Below are 15395 nucleotides of genomic sequence, written 5' to 3'. Positions count from 1 at the left end.
TGTCCAAGTATCATTTCACTGAGTCACATAGTTATTCATGAGTCATTTCTCCACAAAAATCTTTATATTATCCTTTCCTTAGAACTTGCATCTTCATTGTAAAATCCATCCTCATGTTATTGTCACAAAGCTAGGTGATGCAAAAAAGGTTATGATGAAGCCCTTCCAGGAAAAGTTTTTTTCTTCAAAGCTTTTTTATTCAAAAACATCACATGCCTACTGAAATACTCTTATGGTATCCCCAAATATCACTTGATAATGATATGCTTCTCTCATGTTGACCATCTGATTATGTGCCTTGAAAAACAGTTGTCTGTTCGCCGGAGTTGTCTTGAGGAGGTAATTTGGAACCCAATGGAATCTAATTTCTCCTATGAGGTTAATGTAAAGATAAAATAAACCCAGCTATTAATAAGAAACTCAAGCCCTCATCTCTCTCTGTACCTTCCATTTGCAACTACGCCCACTCTTGCCATATACCATCTCTCTAGTTTCTCTCTCTACATAAGTAGAGAAGGGGTCTTAGACAGAAGATGAAATAACAAAACACTACTCAAAAAGTCAACTATGCAAGTAATTGAGAAAAATGGACACGTAGACGACGGAGGGCCTACTTTGATCCTCTCCTCCTCCTGTTTCCTTCTCTCTCCTTGGTCCTGTCTTGGTCATCTCTCTCTCTACTCCCGCTCTTTTCTAGTCCCCGTTCTCGGTCTCTCGGGCCCACCGACCTCCGTCCAGGGCTCCGGCTCCGTTGACGTTTCCTCGGCGGCTCCCCCACCTTGGCCGCACTGCCATCGCTCCTCCGGCTCTGGTCAGCATAAGACCTCTCTGCATACCAACAGAAATTAGATTCCTCCCTCTATGAAGAGAACAGCCGAAACCCTAAACCTTAAACCCTAAATCCCCATCTCTATACAAAGCGTGTAATTAGCACTCACTGCATCTTGAATCTTCACCGGATTCTGCCAAGCCAAATTCTGACTTCAACAGTCGCCGGTGCTGCGCCACTCTCCGCTCGATCTCATCGGCGTTTCTGACGCCTTGTTCTTCCAGAGACTCTCGGTACTCCATCACAGCCACCTCCAGTCGCCTCAATTTTTGCCTGATCAAAAGAAAAAAGTTTTTAAAAAATAAGAGGAAGAAAAAAAATTGACCAGCTACTACCAACCTCTGTTCCTCAGTGATGACACCGGATGCCAGATCGGTACCGCCTCCCTCGCTCCCGGATGAGGAGTAACCGAGACCGAGGTCTTTCTCGTTTCCCCTACCATCGTCGTCACTAACATCGTCCTCGGCCCATTTGGACACGAGAATGGGGTCAGCCTTCTCTTTCTTCGCTCCCAAAACCCTAGACTCGGGCTGCAACGGAATGCGTTCCTCGCTGCGCCTGCCATTAAAGGAAGGAGGAGGAGGTCCACGGCTCGACTCTGCCTTGCTCTCGCCTCTGCGGCCAGAGTAGCTCTGCCCGTACTTCAACTCCTCGTCTTGTTCGATGACCCGCTGCTTCTCGGCCTCTTCGAGATAGAGCAATCTAGCAACCATAATCTCCCGTCCACCACATAGAGAGAGCCCATTATGTCTGCATCTTTTCTCGAGCTCCGGTAGCGGGAGGCCCAGCAGCTCCTTCATCGCCGCCCCCTTGCCGACAGCCAATGCGGCATCTTGGTCGACTCTGTTAATGCCACTGAGCTTTTCTTCTCTAGTCGCGACCCGGGCACTCAGATCGGGCGCGTCGCCGCAGATGGAGTGGAAAAGGGTCACCCCTGAGCTCCCGGGCCGGAGGAACGTTGATCGTAGTCCACTCACATACGCATCGGAGAAGAGGAACCAGTCAGACCATACTTGAAGAACCTTCAGAACTCGTTCCTGCAATCGTAGGCGAAAATGTTATTTTATAACTGAGATTAACGTTTGATTCTAGTTCTTTCTTCTATAGTGTCAACCGATTCTTTATTTTCTTCCTCATGATAAAACAAACATTTGGATCTCTCGTCTCTCCTAACCCAAAAAGGGATAGCGTATCATTTTCATTGGGATCAGGAACAATATCAAAGATGAATACGAATTAGAATCAACTTATTCTGTTTAATAGGGAACGGAAGACAAAAGTAAGAGCTTGAACTATGGAGTTGTGTCCTATACGTGACATTAGTTGCCTGTCGTTTCACAACTGACATTAGTATTTCACAGAAATAGGGTGGGGAAAACAGTATTTACTCCAGATTTAGTTTCACAACTAGGGACAAAAGACTAAGAAAACTACCTTGAGGGCTTCTGCTGTGATTCTTCCCGTGATGCTGCAGTAAAGATCGTTGAAGCTTTCCATGATGTCTGGGAGAGTTGACTCAAACTTGGTTCGATATGCTGAAGCATTTTTCACTGGGGCGCTACTGTTATGCAGAATATCTGAGACCAGCATAAGTCTGGCGACTTTAGTTGGTATAGGCGTCTCCTTTAACGTCAGTGATTCCGTCAAAATTTCCACAATCTGGAGAATTAAATAGAAAGATATTTATATCAAAAACATAAATCATCCTGTTTGCAAAGAAAGGAAGCTGTAAGGATCCCCAACCCCGATTAGGGATATTCAAGTCATTTCAATGGTAGGATCACTTGCCAAATTCAACGATATCTTGGCTCATATTTAAAGGGAAATTACCAATATGGAAAATGATATAAATACCCCTGTCATACCCAATATCATCGGAATAAGAATGCTTGACTTACCTCACTAGCAGCATCAGCATTGTCCAATGCAAAGCCCATGGCGACCATTATAAGGTTCCGCTCCAGCGTCAGGGCACGAAGCATATCCTCAAATTCGTCCCTTTGCTGGTCTGTCAACGTGCGCTCTAACTCAGCACGCTGCAAGAATAACAACTCAAATTGATAAATACAAAGAGCTTAAGGAAAATGAGAAAGAATAAAATTATGATCCCAGAAGTGGCATCTTTAGGAAATATAGAGTTTAGATGCACGAAGGAGATGACGAAAATCCAGAGCAGTGCATACAGCCCTATCTACTGATCTATACGTCTATCTATCTAGGTGACTATCTGTCTGTCTATCCATCTACCTATCTATGATTCGTTCTATCTATCTTGGTACCTATCTATGAATCAATCTACCTATCTAGATACCTATCGATCTGGCAATCCATCTACCTATCAATGAATCAATCAATCTATCTAGGTATGTATCCATACATCAATCTATGAATCTATCTATTTATCTATGACTCTACATAGACTCCGAATGACTAACATGCCCTTATTGGACCAGCCCAATAAAAGCTCAATCAAACAATTCAAGGTACATCGGGTGTGGAAAGAAGAGATAGATACCCTGCTTCTTCCAGCGGCATATGTTGTGCCAGCCTCTTTCTCATGGTCTGGACTGTGGGTAGATAACGGAGGAGGAATCCACCTGAATAAAATTTCCAAAACAGAAACTTGCTACGTGAAAAAAATGAGATTGAAAATCACTTTCTATCTGACAGGTTTTTTGTGGGGATACCAAAAGAATTACGTTTCCTAAACAAAACAATGCGAAAATGTACCTTCCACTGCCAGTTATCATAATAAAAGGCTCTGTTCGCCATCGCTGAAGAGTATCACCCTGGATATTAAACATACTAAAATCATTGCTCACGACAGATCCTAAAAAGAAACTAAAGCTGAATCAAAAAGCAAGAAAGATAACCTGAGCAAACGAGTAGAGCCTCCAGACGTAGTAGGTGTGCTCTTTTGAAGCAAGTTCGAATAGAAAACTGAAAAGTGGGATTCCACGACCTCTCTCCATTATAGCTTGTTCAAATGAACATCCCCCATCGAGGACATAAAGAGCCATTGTGTCAATAACATGTCTAAGATGGTCATCTTCTGGGGGTACAACTATAATATCAGGGACATTTGGGGTAAGAACCTACATAAAACATACAGATAAGAAATGGTCAACTCACAGGCAAAGAAAAAACAACGAAGACATCTTACTCGATAGGAAATCACAAGCGTATTTACACTGGCAGCAAGAAAATTACAGAAGTTCTGTCAGCAAATATTGATAAAGAGCCATTTTCCTTGAAGAAATACACGAAAACTTACTAATTCTGAAAAATACCAATTATCATTTCACAAGTGCAGAAATTTCAACGTGTAAACAACTTTTGGTTGAAACTTTGAAAAAACAATGTTCAGTAAGGGACGTAACACTAAATTTTTTAATAATTCAAGAAATATGTACCAGCTCAGAGTTTTGTGTCGCCACTGCAGTAACTGGCTGAGCGTCAGGACCAGATAAAACAACGGTATTGCCCTGCCATTAAACATATATTTAGCCGTTTAAGACATAAGAAAAAAAACCCAAAAAACTCTGCATGCGACAAAATACAATAAAATTCATAAATAGGACAGGAGTGAATAATAATAAAAAGACCAACAACTACCTCCTTATTTCTGATAGCCATGTGCCCGGGAGGAGGAGCAGGTAGGGCCTGAGAAGGAAGAGATACAGACTTCCCCCAGCCAATTTTCAACTCGTAGCCGTAAACCACAACACCTGAAGGAAAAAAAATCACATAAAAGATAAAATATAAGAAGACTGAAAGTATAAATCGATAACTATAAGTACTCCGGGCCAATTTCTAATGAAAAGATTTATGAAGATGGCATTTTGCCAAGAAATTTATAAATAATGAACTGAACAAAATGTGAATGATTTTAATTAATGAACTTGATAAAAGCAAACTGGCTGCGAAATTTAAAAATCCTAAAAAAACAGCAATAAAGTCAAACCTTGCATCTCATCCTTGGCAGCTTGCCCATCCACCCTATTCATGAAGGCAACAAACCCGCAATTTCTTTGCCTCCGTTTTTCTTCGTCGGTTCGGGGCCACATTATCTTCACACTTGCGATGGGCCCGAATCGACCAAAAGTCCGTAACAGAAAGTTTTCATCCACCTACAAACAAAAGAATAAATCAAAACCAGCACAATACAACTAAATCTCATATTATTATTATTTTTTTGAACAAACTAAATCTCATATTATAAATGTCTGCACAAGCTAAGTATTAAACAAGAGATCACTACCTGAGGTGAAAGGTTCCCAACGTAAAGGTTTGTAGTTTGGGGGTCTCCGTCATCAAATGATCCAGCAAACTTTCCACTCGGATCAAACTCATCTGGGAGTTCATCAAAACGGCTGACCGGCTGAAGAATCAACAAAGAAATGAGTTCAATACACACTGTTGTAAACTATACAGCCCATGAGTACAATGAGATCAGCTATACTTCAATCATAACACCAATGCACCAGAGCACAAGGGAAACAATAACAATATCTAAGGGCAATATTTCTTGAGGTCAAAATTTAACAAGGATTTCTTACAACGGAAATGTCCTGCCGCCCATCACGTTTTTGATCACGCTTTTCCCTCCTCTCCTGCTCCATCTTCAGTTCCTCCAGGAAATGGTCGATGTTCCTTGGCTTTCCCTTGTCCTTTTCCTTTGGTTTCTCATCTTCTTTCTATAAAAAAAAGAGAAAGTAGTTCCATTTCAAGCACTTGTTTTTTTTTCACTGAAAAAAAAATTACCAAAACACAAAACCCTATAAAGAGTGCGGAAAGAAAACGTGTGAGATTCGATGAGCTACTTATATTTTGAGAAAAAACCACCAATAAGATAATTACAAATGGATAAATAAGAAACAAATCAGAGCTTTCGCCCGTATCTTTCATTCAAGACATCTTCCTTAGGGTTTTAATCTTATTTCTACACAGACTATGGGGAAATTGATAACTTCAAGCTTTAATAATCTGATGTTTATGATGATGCAGTGAGAAAGCATAAAAAATTTAACGAACCTCTTATATTTTGAGCTAGAAATACCGACACAGATAATAAAAAAGTGGAGTAAGAATAAATAAAAAAATAAATCATTTGCAGGCACAAGGAAAAAGTAATGCGTCGCCACATAATGAAATGATGACGTGAACATAGTGAAATGGATTGAAAGACGATTTAAATATTTTTTACAGAAACGAGCACATACTGTCAAAGAAGACTATCAGGAGAGAACTAACAAAAATGCCATACAGAACTGACCTTCCTCTCGGGTTCTCTCCCTTTATTAGACAAAGGAGGTGGTATGAAGGATGGCACATATCTGAAAGAACAATACACCACCAGGATTCCGTTTTAAAAGGAAGACGAACGTTAGCAAACAAAAATATCATGTTGCACACTTGCCCCACTAGTCGGCCAGAAAAGAACGAATGCAAACTGAAACCATCTCATAGGAAGAGAAAAGAGTCAATAAATGATCTACTGAACTAACACAAGATTTGATACATAAGTTTGAATAAAAATACTAGCTTTTTTCACAGAGCAAAAACAACATCATGAAATCATCTCTGATACTCTCTTATTGGTGTTCAATTATTTTCTAAAAAAGACTGAATTCTTGATAACTGTATTTTTTTACAATGCATTACTACGGTTGTTCAACCATCTAAACGATGGATGATTCAGTTATCATACTCTTGTTAAAAACAATCGATTAGCTATTAACTGAAAAGATTGTTCTGGTCTCCAAATTAATGACAGATAGGGATGACTAGAGCATCATTATATGAATGGTTTAACGGATAAAATAAACCACAGAGTTAATCTGAAGGTTAAAGCTGATGGCATAAAAAAGGTTCATCTCCAAGGTACTCATATTGTACAGGATTGTGGCATCATATTGTTACTATGGTTTCTTCAAGGAATATCGTTAATTACATCAGATTGTTCAAGACTCCGATCAGGGACATATCTCATCATCTGAAATTCACTAGTGTGGGTGCAATCAAATGAAAGGATCGCATTACAGTTTGGCATTCAATTGTCACCATAATAGGGCTTGGGAGTAAACTTTGATTATTTTTTTGAAAGGAATGGGAAAGATCACCTGGAATCAGTGATCGACCCAAATAAACTTTGGTATTGTGGTAATAACATCATTCAGAAGAACGGCGATCTGAAAAGAATTGCTGTGTCCTGGTTCATCATGAAAGTTATTTATGACTGCCTAGTGAACATGATAGTAGAATTCAAAAAGACAAAGTAGAACCATTTGACAAATCTCTGACAGTAGAACAGGTAAAACGGCCAAGAGAAAATGAGGACAAATATCTCAAATTATTTTGAAAAAGTAAGCAAGGTGGGAGACCATGGTCTGTCCAAGTTACTACGATGCAAAGGTTGGAATCGGGATGTCAACTGCGACAGATTTGAACCCTTCTTCTATCGATAAAGAGATGTAATGAACATAGTTTATTCTTTTTCAACATTGTTTACACAATTGTGTCGGTCTTTAGAAGTACTTAAAGCAGAATTGGCTATCCTCAATCAAGATTACAGACATCCAATGAGAGCGGAAACAGGTCCAAGTAGATTGGACAGTCGGAAATCAATCTAGCAATTTCACCATAGGGAGTCCCCTGAATTATGGCTAAAACTGAGCAAATAAAGTCGTTTTGATTACAACATCGAAAAGAAAATTAAAATATTTCTCCCGACTTTCAAAAAGTAATTCTCCAGACTTGAGAAAAGCATAAATAGCATCGCTTAATTGGTACGTGTTTTGTTATGGCCTTACTCACATAGTCAAGGGTGCCCACAAAAGGGGGAACGTAGAAATGATTAAATTGAAGAAGATATGACCAAAGAGGGAACTGGAATACTCTTAATTTGAAAATTTTCATTATTGAAAGCAAAAAAAACTCTACAGAAGTTTCTCAGTCGCAGGATCTGTGTTAATGATGAGTGGCAAGAAGTCTTGCTTCTTTTGGGAACATAGAGCAAGGAGCGACTCAACATTAGATATTCTGAGAAATCCTCTACAAAGAATAACAAAATAAATGTTTATTTGGACACAGAACTCACTCCAAAATCGCCAAATGAATGGCAAAAAAGCCTTCGGTAATATCAGCCTCTGCGGTATTCACCATGCTTATACCTCCTTGGTGTAATTTCATGTTCATAAGTATTATCCAAATTAAGTATATAAGTGTAAAAATGGATCGAAAAGAAGTATATGACAAATATTACTTTACCTAGACGATTCTTGAACGCAGATTTTTCCAGATTCCCAAACAAATTAAGACATATTAAGATCATGAGGCTTTGTCTTTAATCCTCAGAGTGAATTCCAACTTTTTATAGGCAAGTATTATATAACAGAGAACAAAGTACCAACAAGTATGGAAGAGTAACTTCATTTATGAACAATTACAGATCTGCAACTTATATGTGATGGAAAACAGCTAACACTTTCAATTTCAAAAATGATAATAAATATAACAGGAAGCTGGCAACTCTATGAAGGGAATAACCCAAGCATGAGGACTTCTCTCTTCAAAATCAACTGCGTTCAATTACCTACTGCCCTTCTTTGGAACAGATATCCCATCTTTTGAATTTCCACCTGCCATTGTCGAATGAATAGAGAGGCCCGCTCTTTTATTAAATTATTCATATAAACAGAAAACAACATATATCCTCTAAAACTATAAAAAAATAATCCGAAAAATAAGGAAAAAGAGTGAGAAAATATTCCATTAACGCACCTTCAGAGTCCTCCTTGTGCCTGTCATTAGGGTTTATCAACCCGCCTCGGACAAACGCTTTGGACCCAGGTCCACTATCTCCTTGGAAAGATTCCACAAACTCTTGATACAATCTAGCATTTTCTTCCTCGTCTCTCTGAAGAAACCCCATTATTTGAACAGTTTCAACAAAAAAATAAGAAATTTTCGATTATAAAACTCCGCACCTTTTTCTTCGCCTCCTCCTCTTCCTTGTGTTTCTGAAAAGGAGTTTTCTTCCGGGTAATCGAAAAAGAGCTCATCCTTATTCCGGTGAAAAGCTATAAAGGAGCAAGATCTAGCCACAAAAACAGAACCGGTACAGCTCAGTAACGTGGATATTTCATCGCAGAAACCAAAAATCGGAAGCCTAATACAAGAAGAACCAGTATAATCCACGTAATCAACAAAAACTAAATTGAATCGAGCGACAAACATAAGAAGAATGAAAAATAAAAAACGCCGTGAAAATAACCTAAATTAACCCGAAAGGCCAACATAAAAAGAATCAGCATGAACCGAAAGAAGGATCAATATAAACCGGGTCATGAACAAACCCTAAACAATGAAGAGGTGGATTTCACGGATCACAGAGCTTCAAACGACGCAATTAATGGAGAGAAGATGATCAGAGGGGCGAGATTTGTGGAGCAGGAGCGCGAAAGGGATCGTTCGGCGCGCTGCCGGGAAGTCTTCGATCGCTCTCTCTCGGCAGAGAAGAACAAACCTGTAGAGAGCAATCCTTCCTACCTTTGTTGTGGGCTTTCTTGCCTGGCCCAAAAACTCTCTTCAATCTATCCATCTACTCATCCATCTCTCTATCTATATGGCTATCTATCTCTCTATCTATTATCTATCTATCCGTTTCACTGTTTATCCAATATATATATATATATATATCTTTCTGTTTGTCTATATGTCTGTCTATTTGTATGTATGTATCTCTCTCTATGTATCTATCAATATAAATCTGTATTTCTTCCTATCTATATGTATGTCTATGTGTATGTATCTCTCTCTATATGTATCTATCTATATAAATCCATACATCTACCTATCTATATGTATGTCTATGTGTATGTATCTCTCTCTATATATGTATCTATCTATATCAATCCATACATCTACCTATCTATATGTATGTCTATGTGTATGTATCTCTCTCTATATATGTATCTATCTATATCAATCCATACATCTACCTATCTATATGTATGTCTATGTGTATGTATCTCTCTCTATATGTATCTATCTATATAAATCCAAACACCACCTATCTCTATGTACGTCTGTGTATGTATCTCTCTCTCTCTCTTGCTCTCTTGCTATCTATGTATCTATATATACAAATCCATACATCTACATATCTATATGTACGTCTATGTGTACGCATCTCTCTCTCTCTCTCGTTATCTATATATCTATCTATATAAATCCATACATCTACCTATCTATATGTATGTCTTTGTGTACATATCTCTCTCTATATCTATGTATCTACCTATATAAATCCATACATCTACCTATCTATGTGTATGTCTATGTGTACGCATATCTCTCTCTATTTATGTATCTATCTATATAAATCCATACATCTATCAATCATGTATATATATATCCATCTATCAGGTCTATACATGTCTATGTTTCTACACGTTTATATGTCTACCTTTATGTCTGTTTATCTATATATTCATCTATCCATATATCAATCTATATGTATGTATGTCTACGTTTCTGTCTATCCATATATCCATCTATCGACCAATATGTCTTATGCCTACATTTTGTCTATCTCTGTTTCTATTTATATATCTATCCATATGTTTTGCTTTCTACTTATCAATTTTTCTACTTATTCCGTAATCAGCTATAAGACTGCTAACGAAACAATTCAAAATGGATTGACTATATGGACAAAATATTATAGAAAAAACAAAATGATCTTGTCGATAAGATAACCACAATCAGAAGAAATACAAAAATCATAAAAGACAATAAAAAAAAGCCATTTGTTCCTATATTAGTGTTAGCCCTAGTGAGATAAATTCAGTCTACACATTGACAATTTCATAATCATATTTGATCAATAATCAAAATAAAGTTCATGATTAATGTGAAAAAACTATTGTTTTGTCATAGACTTAATTAGATATATATCCCACGCCTAATCAAGATAGGATATTTATACATGAATCATATATTTGTTCATTTCAACCTATACAACTATAAGTCCTTGCGGATATAAGACAACTACATGCACGCCTATCATTAGGTGTCTAGTTTGTGTTATTTTCCCAGGCCTCTCAGATTCTTTATCCAACCAACATATTATTACATTAATTAAAAAGACTCTTGTGACATACACTGTAGCAGAGCAAAAAGAGAATATTTAAAGTCACTAATGAACTATATCATCTACATAGAATATAATTGAAATAAAATGGTAGTATGGAATGTGAAATAATTTTAAAGGATTTTGTGAATATCCATGAAAGCTGAGCTCCTATAGGTGAAAGGTAAGTTTATAGTAGTAAATGCCACTTGTCTTCCAACCATCCCCAAGGCTTGAAAATGTGGAATCAAAATTAAAACATTAAGGGTTTTTAAAACCGGGTGGTTTATGCATAAATATTGATTGAGTTAGGCCATCATAAATATTGTCATTACATAAATACATTTTCTGAAGTGTCTAATTATAAAAAATACAAGAGATAAAATAAAATGAATGGTATCGTTTTTAATTACAGATTGAAGATATCATGAAAGTCAGTGCGTGGAGTTCAACTATGGCCTTGGGCAACAAGGAAAACATTTAGTGGTATAATAGGCTTCTCATTTTCCTTGGTCCAATACACCCATTTTGAGCTGAACACATTCTGCGATAGGGATTGAGGGGCGAGTTTATGTGTCAACTTGCTGAAATCCACATTATCATTTTTGATTGCTTTGATAATATGCAGGTGACAGAAATAACATGATAAAATATGACACAAGAAGATAAAGCTAATATCATGATAATTGCGTTAATGATTACATAAACTTTATATAAATTTAAGTATCAAAGTATTGAATTTATTATGTTATTATAGAATACTTGAAATATTTCTGAATTTTATTTAAACATGTTTTTATGCATATTTTGGGCAATCGAATGTGCATGTCAACTCAAATGAGCTGCTTAGGACTTGGGGGGAGAGAGAAGAGGAGTCAAACAATTGGGATTTGCCCATTTTTATGTTTGATATCTTGAGATCCAACCATTCAAATGACCTAGAATTTTCTAGGTAATATTGCCTTTTCATCCTCTTTCCATCCATAGAGTTGGACTGAAAAAGAGAGGTCAAGAAAAAAGGGGGGACTTCAAACTTGCCGTAACATTTTTCTAACATTTTTTGGAGTGATATGGTGAGTTTTTTCTTCCATTTTTCTCTTCTTTTCTGTTTCCAAAATGCCAGGCATGGGCAGAATATTCCTGCTCAAGGAGAGAGAATCGAGGGAGAGCATCATTGCAGTATTAGAGTGCACATAAAAAAAAAATTAGGGTAGCTACTCAAGCCCAATATATTAGCGTCCCATTGGCTGTTCATGTTCATTTTTCACCCTTGATAATCTTGACACCAAGTGAGGGGAAAGATCAAGAAGGCCTAGAACTTCCCCCCCCCCCCTCTTTGTCTCTTTTGAAGATTAAGCTTTAAGGGTATTTTAGTAAAATACGTTAATATGTGTTTTGATGAATGTTCAAAGTAGGGAAGGTCATGCGGTGCAGTGCAAAAATATGTACCGAGTGAGCAAATTTTTGCACGCTCAAAATGGCCTGTGCGGCGTGCGGTGCGCTTTTGTGCAGAAAAGCACACCGCACAGTGCACTAAATCGCACATAGCGCAGTTTTTTTTAGATTTTTTTAATTTTTTAAAATTGTAGTATTTTATTACTTAATTTTTGAAATTCATTTGTAATTTTTAAAAGAAAAAACATTAAACGTTTCTTAATATAAGTGTTAAAATTCATTAAAAATGTAGTAAATTCTTGTTTTTTCCTGAAGATCGTGTGAGACAAAAAAATGGTACCCGTTAAATTCATAATATAATCATGTAAAATCATTTAAAGTGTAGGAAATTCTTGTTGTTTTCTTGAAGATCATTTCTAATTTCTGAAACAATAAAACAGTACCCTTTAAATTCATAATATAATTGTGAAAAATTGTTAATAATGTAGTAAATTCTTAGATTTTTTAGACATCATTTTTTAATTAATTTTGAGAATCATTTCTAAGGCAAAAAATAATAAAACATGAACCGTTAAAATCATAACATAATAGGCCGTAGCCGTCTAATTATAAGAAAGTTTTTATCTTCATCATCATCATCTAATTGTAAGAAAGTTTTTATCTTCTTCTTCTTCTTATTCTTCTTATTCTTCTTATTCTTCTTCTTCTTCTTCTTCTGGTTCTTCTTCTTCTTCTTCTTCTTCTTCTTCTTCTTCTTCTTCTTCTTCCTCTTCTTCTTCTTCTCCTCCTGCTTCATTTCTAAGACAAAGAATAATGTAAATTAACGGTTTAATTCACGATAGCGGTTGTTAAATTTCTTGAAAAATGGCTCTCAAAATATTGCTCTCAAACCCAAAATCATCCACAGTTAAGCAAAGACCCAAAATCAGGATTGCCATGTTCATCAGGGACTTGAGAAAAGACGACATTAAAAGCCTTCTATTGCTGCAGCAATGGCACTTCTTCGCGCTGCTGCATTTCCCATCCGTAATATAGCATCATAAAGACATTATGTCATTTCTAACACGACCATGACCTCTCTGTTTTCAACGACTGGAAGGTGCCTAAATTTACCTGAAACCAAAGAGTTCTAAGAATAAAAGAGTGAAGATGGAGGCGATGAAGATGAAGAGATGGTTACCAAATAGATCAAGAGTTGAAGATGGAGAAATGGAAAACGAGAGTATGGATACATAAAAAGCTGTAGAGAGATGGATAACTAAAGAGATCAAGAGATGAAAATGAAGAGAGAGAGATGAGGCAATGAAAAAATCGGAGTATGGATACATATAAAGCTGCAGAGAGAAAGGTAACCAGATAGATAAGGTGATGAAGATGAAGAGATGGTTACCAAATAGATCAAGAGTTGAAGATGGAGAGATGGAAAACCAGAGTATGGATACATAAAAAGCCGTAGAAAGATGGATAACTAAAGAGATCAAGAGATGAAAATGAAGAGAGAGAGATAAGGGTGATGGAAAACTTGGGTAGGATACGTAGAAAGCTGTAGAGAGATAGATAACCAAAGAGATAATGGCGATCGAAAACCAGGGTACGATACATAGAAAGCTGTAGAGAGATAGATAACCAAAGAGATAAGGGAGATGAAAAACTGGGGTAGGATACATGGTAAGCCCTAGAGAGATAGATAACAGATAAGGGAGATGAAAGATTGGGGTATGATGCATAAAGCTGTACATATATTTTTGTTTTTGAAGAAACAAAAGCTGTAAAGATATATATAACCAAAGAGATGAGGGCGATGAAATGAATGCCATAAGAAGATATTGAGTCAACGTGGATGTGATTGTTCGGTTTGCTTTGTCCAAATTTTGTTCTCAGCCGTAGGTGATATTCTGAGAAAAACTGATTTCAGGGACGTCGTCTGGTCGACACCGAATATGATGGTTCGGTGCCGATAAGGGATGATGGTATGGAACGTCCGACGGGTAACCCTAACAGGTCGATGTAACTAAGATGCGCAAAATAAGTGCCCTACATGCCGTATGTGCAGGCTCTGACTTGAGGGGAAGCGTCGAGCTCCAAGCTTGGATGGGGTCACCGAGTGACAGCAACGGTGGCCTCTCGAACCTCATCAGAGCGACGAAGGCGTCTACGATTGAACAGATTCTATCTATAGAGCTCGCACGTAATGGACGTACTCGTCCGTACCGGTAAGACACTCAAATGTTGTAGTTTTCTCTCAAAACCACTCTCACCTACCTAGCCCGAACGTGGTGGAGTCAAGACAAAAATTTACTGCAAGCGATAATTAAACGACCGATGGGAGAGGACGACGTACCTTGTCGGCGTGGCTTGTGGTGTAGAATTCGTTGACAGTCTCTAGCGGTTGGAGTGGGTGTGGCGGAGAGGAGCCGGAGAGCTTATGGCGGCTCACTTGGCGATGAGTTGTTGGAGCACTGATAAAGGCCGGAGGGGGGAGATCGAGATGCAAGGATTTGCTGGATGCGCGGCCATCCCCAAGTGGACAAGTCCTCGAGGGGAGGGGCCAGCTGGATAGGTTCCGAGTAGGGACTGCAATGTCGATAGACGCCCCTAGACAGGGGGGGCGTGGTGCGAGTACTCCCACACAAAGCGGTTATGCTCCCACGACTCAACGGATAGTCGGTTGTTCCTCAAGGTGGTATCTCAAGGGCGCTTGTTGAGGCCTCAATTCCATGAGATCCCGATTCGTCCTGTAAGGTGGATTGACGGCGATGGCACCGGAGTTCACGCCTGTAGGAGACGCTGAAATATTGGGTGTCCTCAAAGAGGCGGAGGTTGTCCAGCCAACCTGCAACGCCGTTGACCCCGTCAGGGGAGTGTAGGCCTCTCTTGTTCAGGCAGAAGTGGTGAGGGCGGCGCTCATCCAAAGCCACTAGCAAGGGCGAAGTAACCCACGTTAGATGCTGGGCGGCCAACCCAAAACACCCGAATTGGAGTGGGCGGGACCGAACGGCGGTGGAGCCTTCTCTCGGGGAATTACCGCGCCTGGAT

The 15395-nt window shown here is 38.4% G+C and overlaps 1 protein-coding gene across 2 annotated transcripts; it reads right to left on the bottom strand.

The window, feature by feature from the left end:
- Positions 1 to 450: 450 nt before the first annotated feature.
- Positions 451 to 9390, bottom strand: LOC144708328 (protein RRC1-like). 2 transcript variants are annotated; one of them, XM_078581572.1, is made up of 18 exons: positions 9187 to 9390; positions 8818 to 8927; positions 8612 to 8747; positions 8424 to 8469; positions 6105 to 6165; positions 5389 to 5526; positions 5091 to 5210; positions 4794 to 4959; positions 4445 to 4557; positions 4243 to 4314; positions 3703 to 3924; positions 3560 to 3618; positions 3345 to 3426; positions 2728 to 2865; positions 2264 to 2488; positions 1169 to 1866; positions 939 to 1102; positions 451 to 828 (listed from the first exon to the last, which is right to left on the bottom strand). In XM_078581572.1, the coding sequence occupies exons 2-18, from the start codon at positions 8890 to 8892 to the stop codon at positions 611 to 613; spliced, it is 2733 nt and encodes a 910-aa protein (XP_078437698.1). In that variant the 5' UTR covers positions 8893 to 8927; positions 9187 to 9390; the 3' UTR covers positions 451 to 610. The 2 variants fall into 2 exon arrangements, with proteins under 2 accessions (XP_078437698.1, XP_078437700.1); XM_078581574.1 differs by lacking the exons at positions 8424 to 8469; positions 8818 to 8927; positions 9187 to 9390 and having other exon boundaries at positions 8612 to 8753.
- Positions 9391 to 15395: the final 6005 nt, after the last annotated feature.

Source organism: Wolffia australiana, chromosome 10 (assembly GCF_029677425.1).
Source record: "Wolffia australiana isolate 7733 chromosome 10, ASM2967742v1".
Lineage (NCBI taxonomy): Eukaryota > Viridiplantae > Streptophyta > Magnoliopsida > Alismatales > Araceae > Wolffia > Wolffia australiana.
The sequence above is the reverse complement of the archived record's forward strand: the minus strand, read 5'-3'. Positions and strand labels throughout refer to the sequence as shown.

Bases quoted from the DNA above. Each gene is read 5' to 3' on its own strand.
- LOC144708328 (XM_078581572.1), bottom strand. From the start codon at position 8,892: ATGAGCTCTTTTTCGATTACCCGGAAGAAAACTCCTTTTCAGAAACAC. The intron at 8,748-8,817 runs GTGCGGAGTTTT...GGGTTTCTTCAG, and splicing joins AGGAGGAGGCGAAGAAAAAG to AGAGACGAGGAAGAAAATGC. The intron at 8,470-8,611 runs GTGCGTTAATGG...CGACAATGGCAG, and splicing joins GCACAAGGAGGACTCTGAAG to GTGGAAATTCAAAAGATGGG.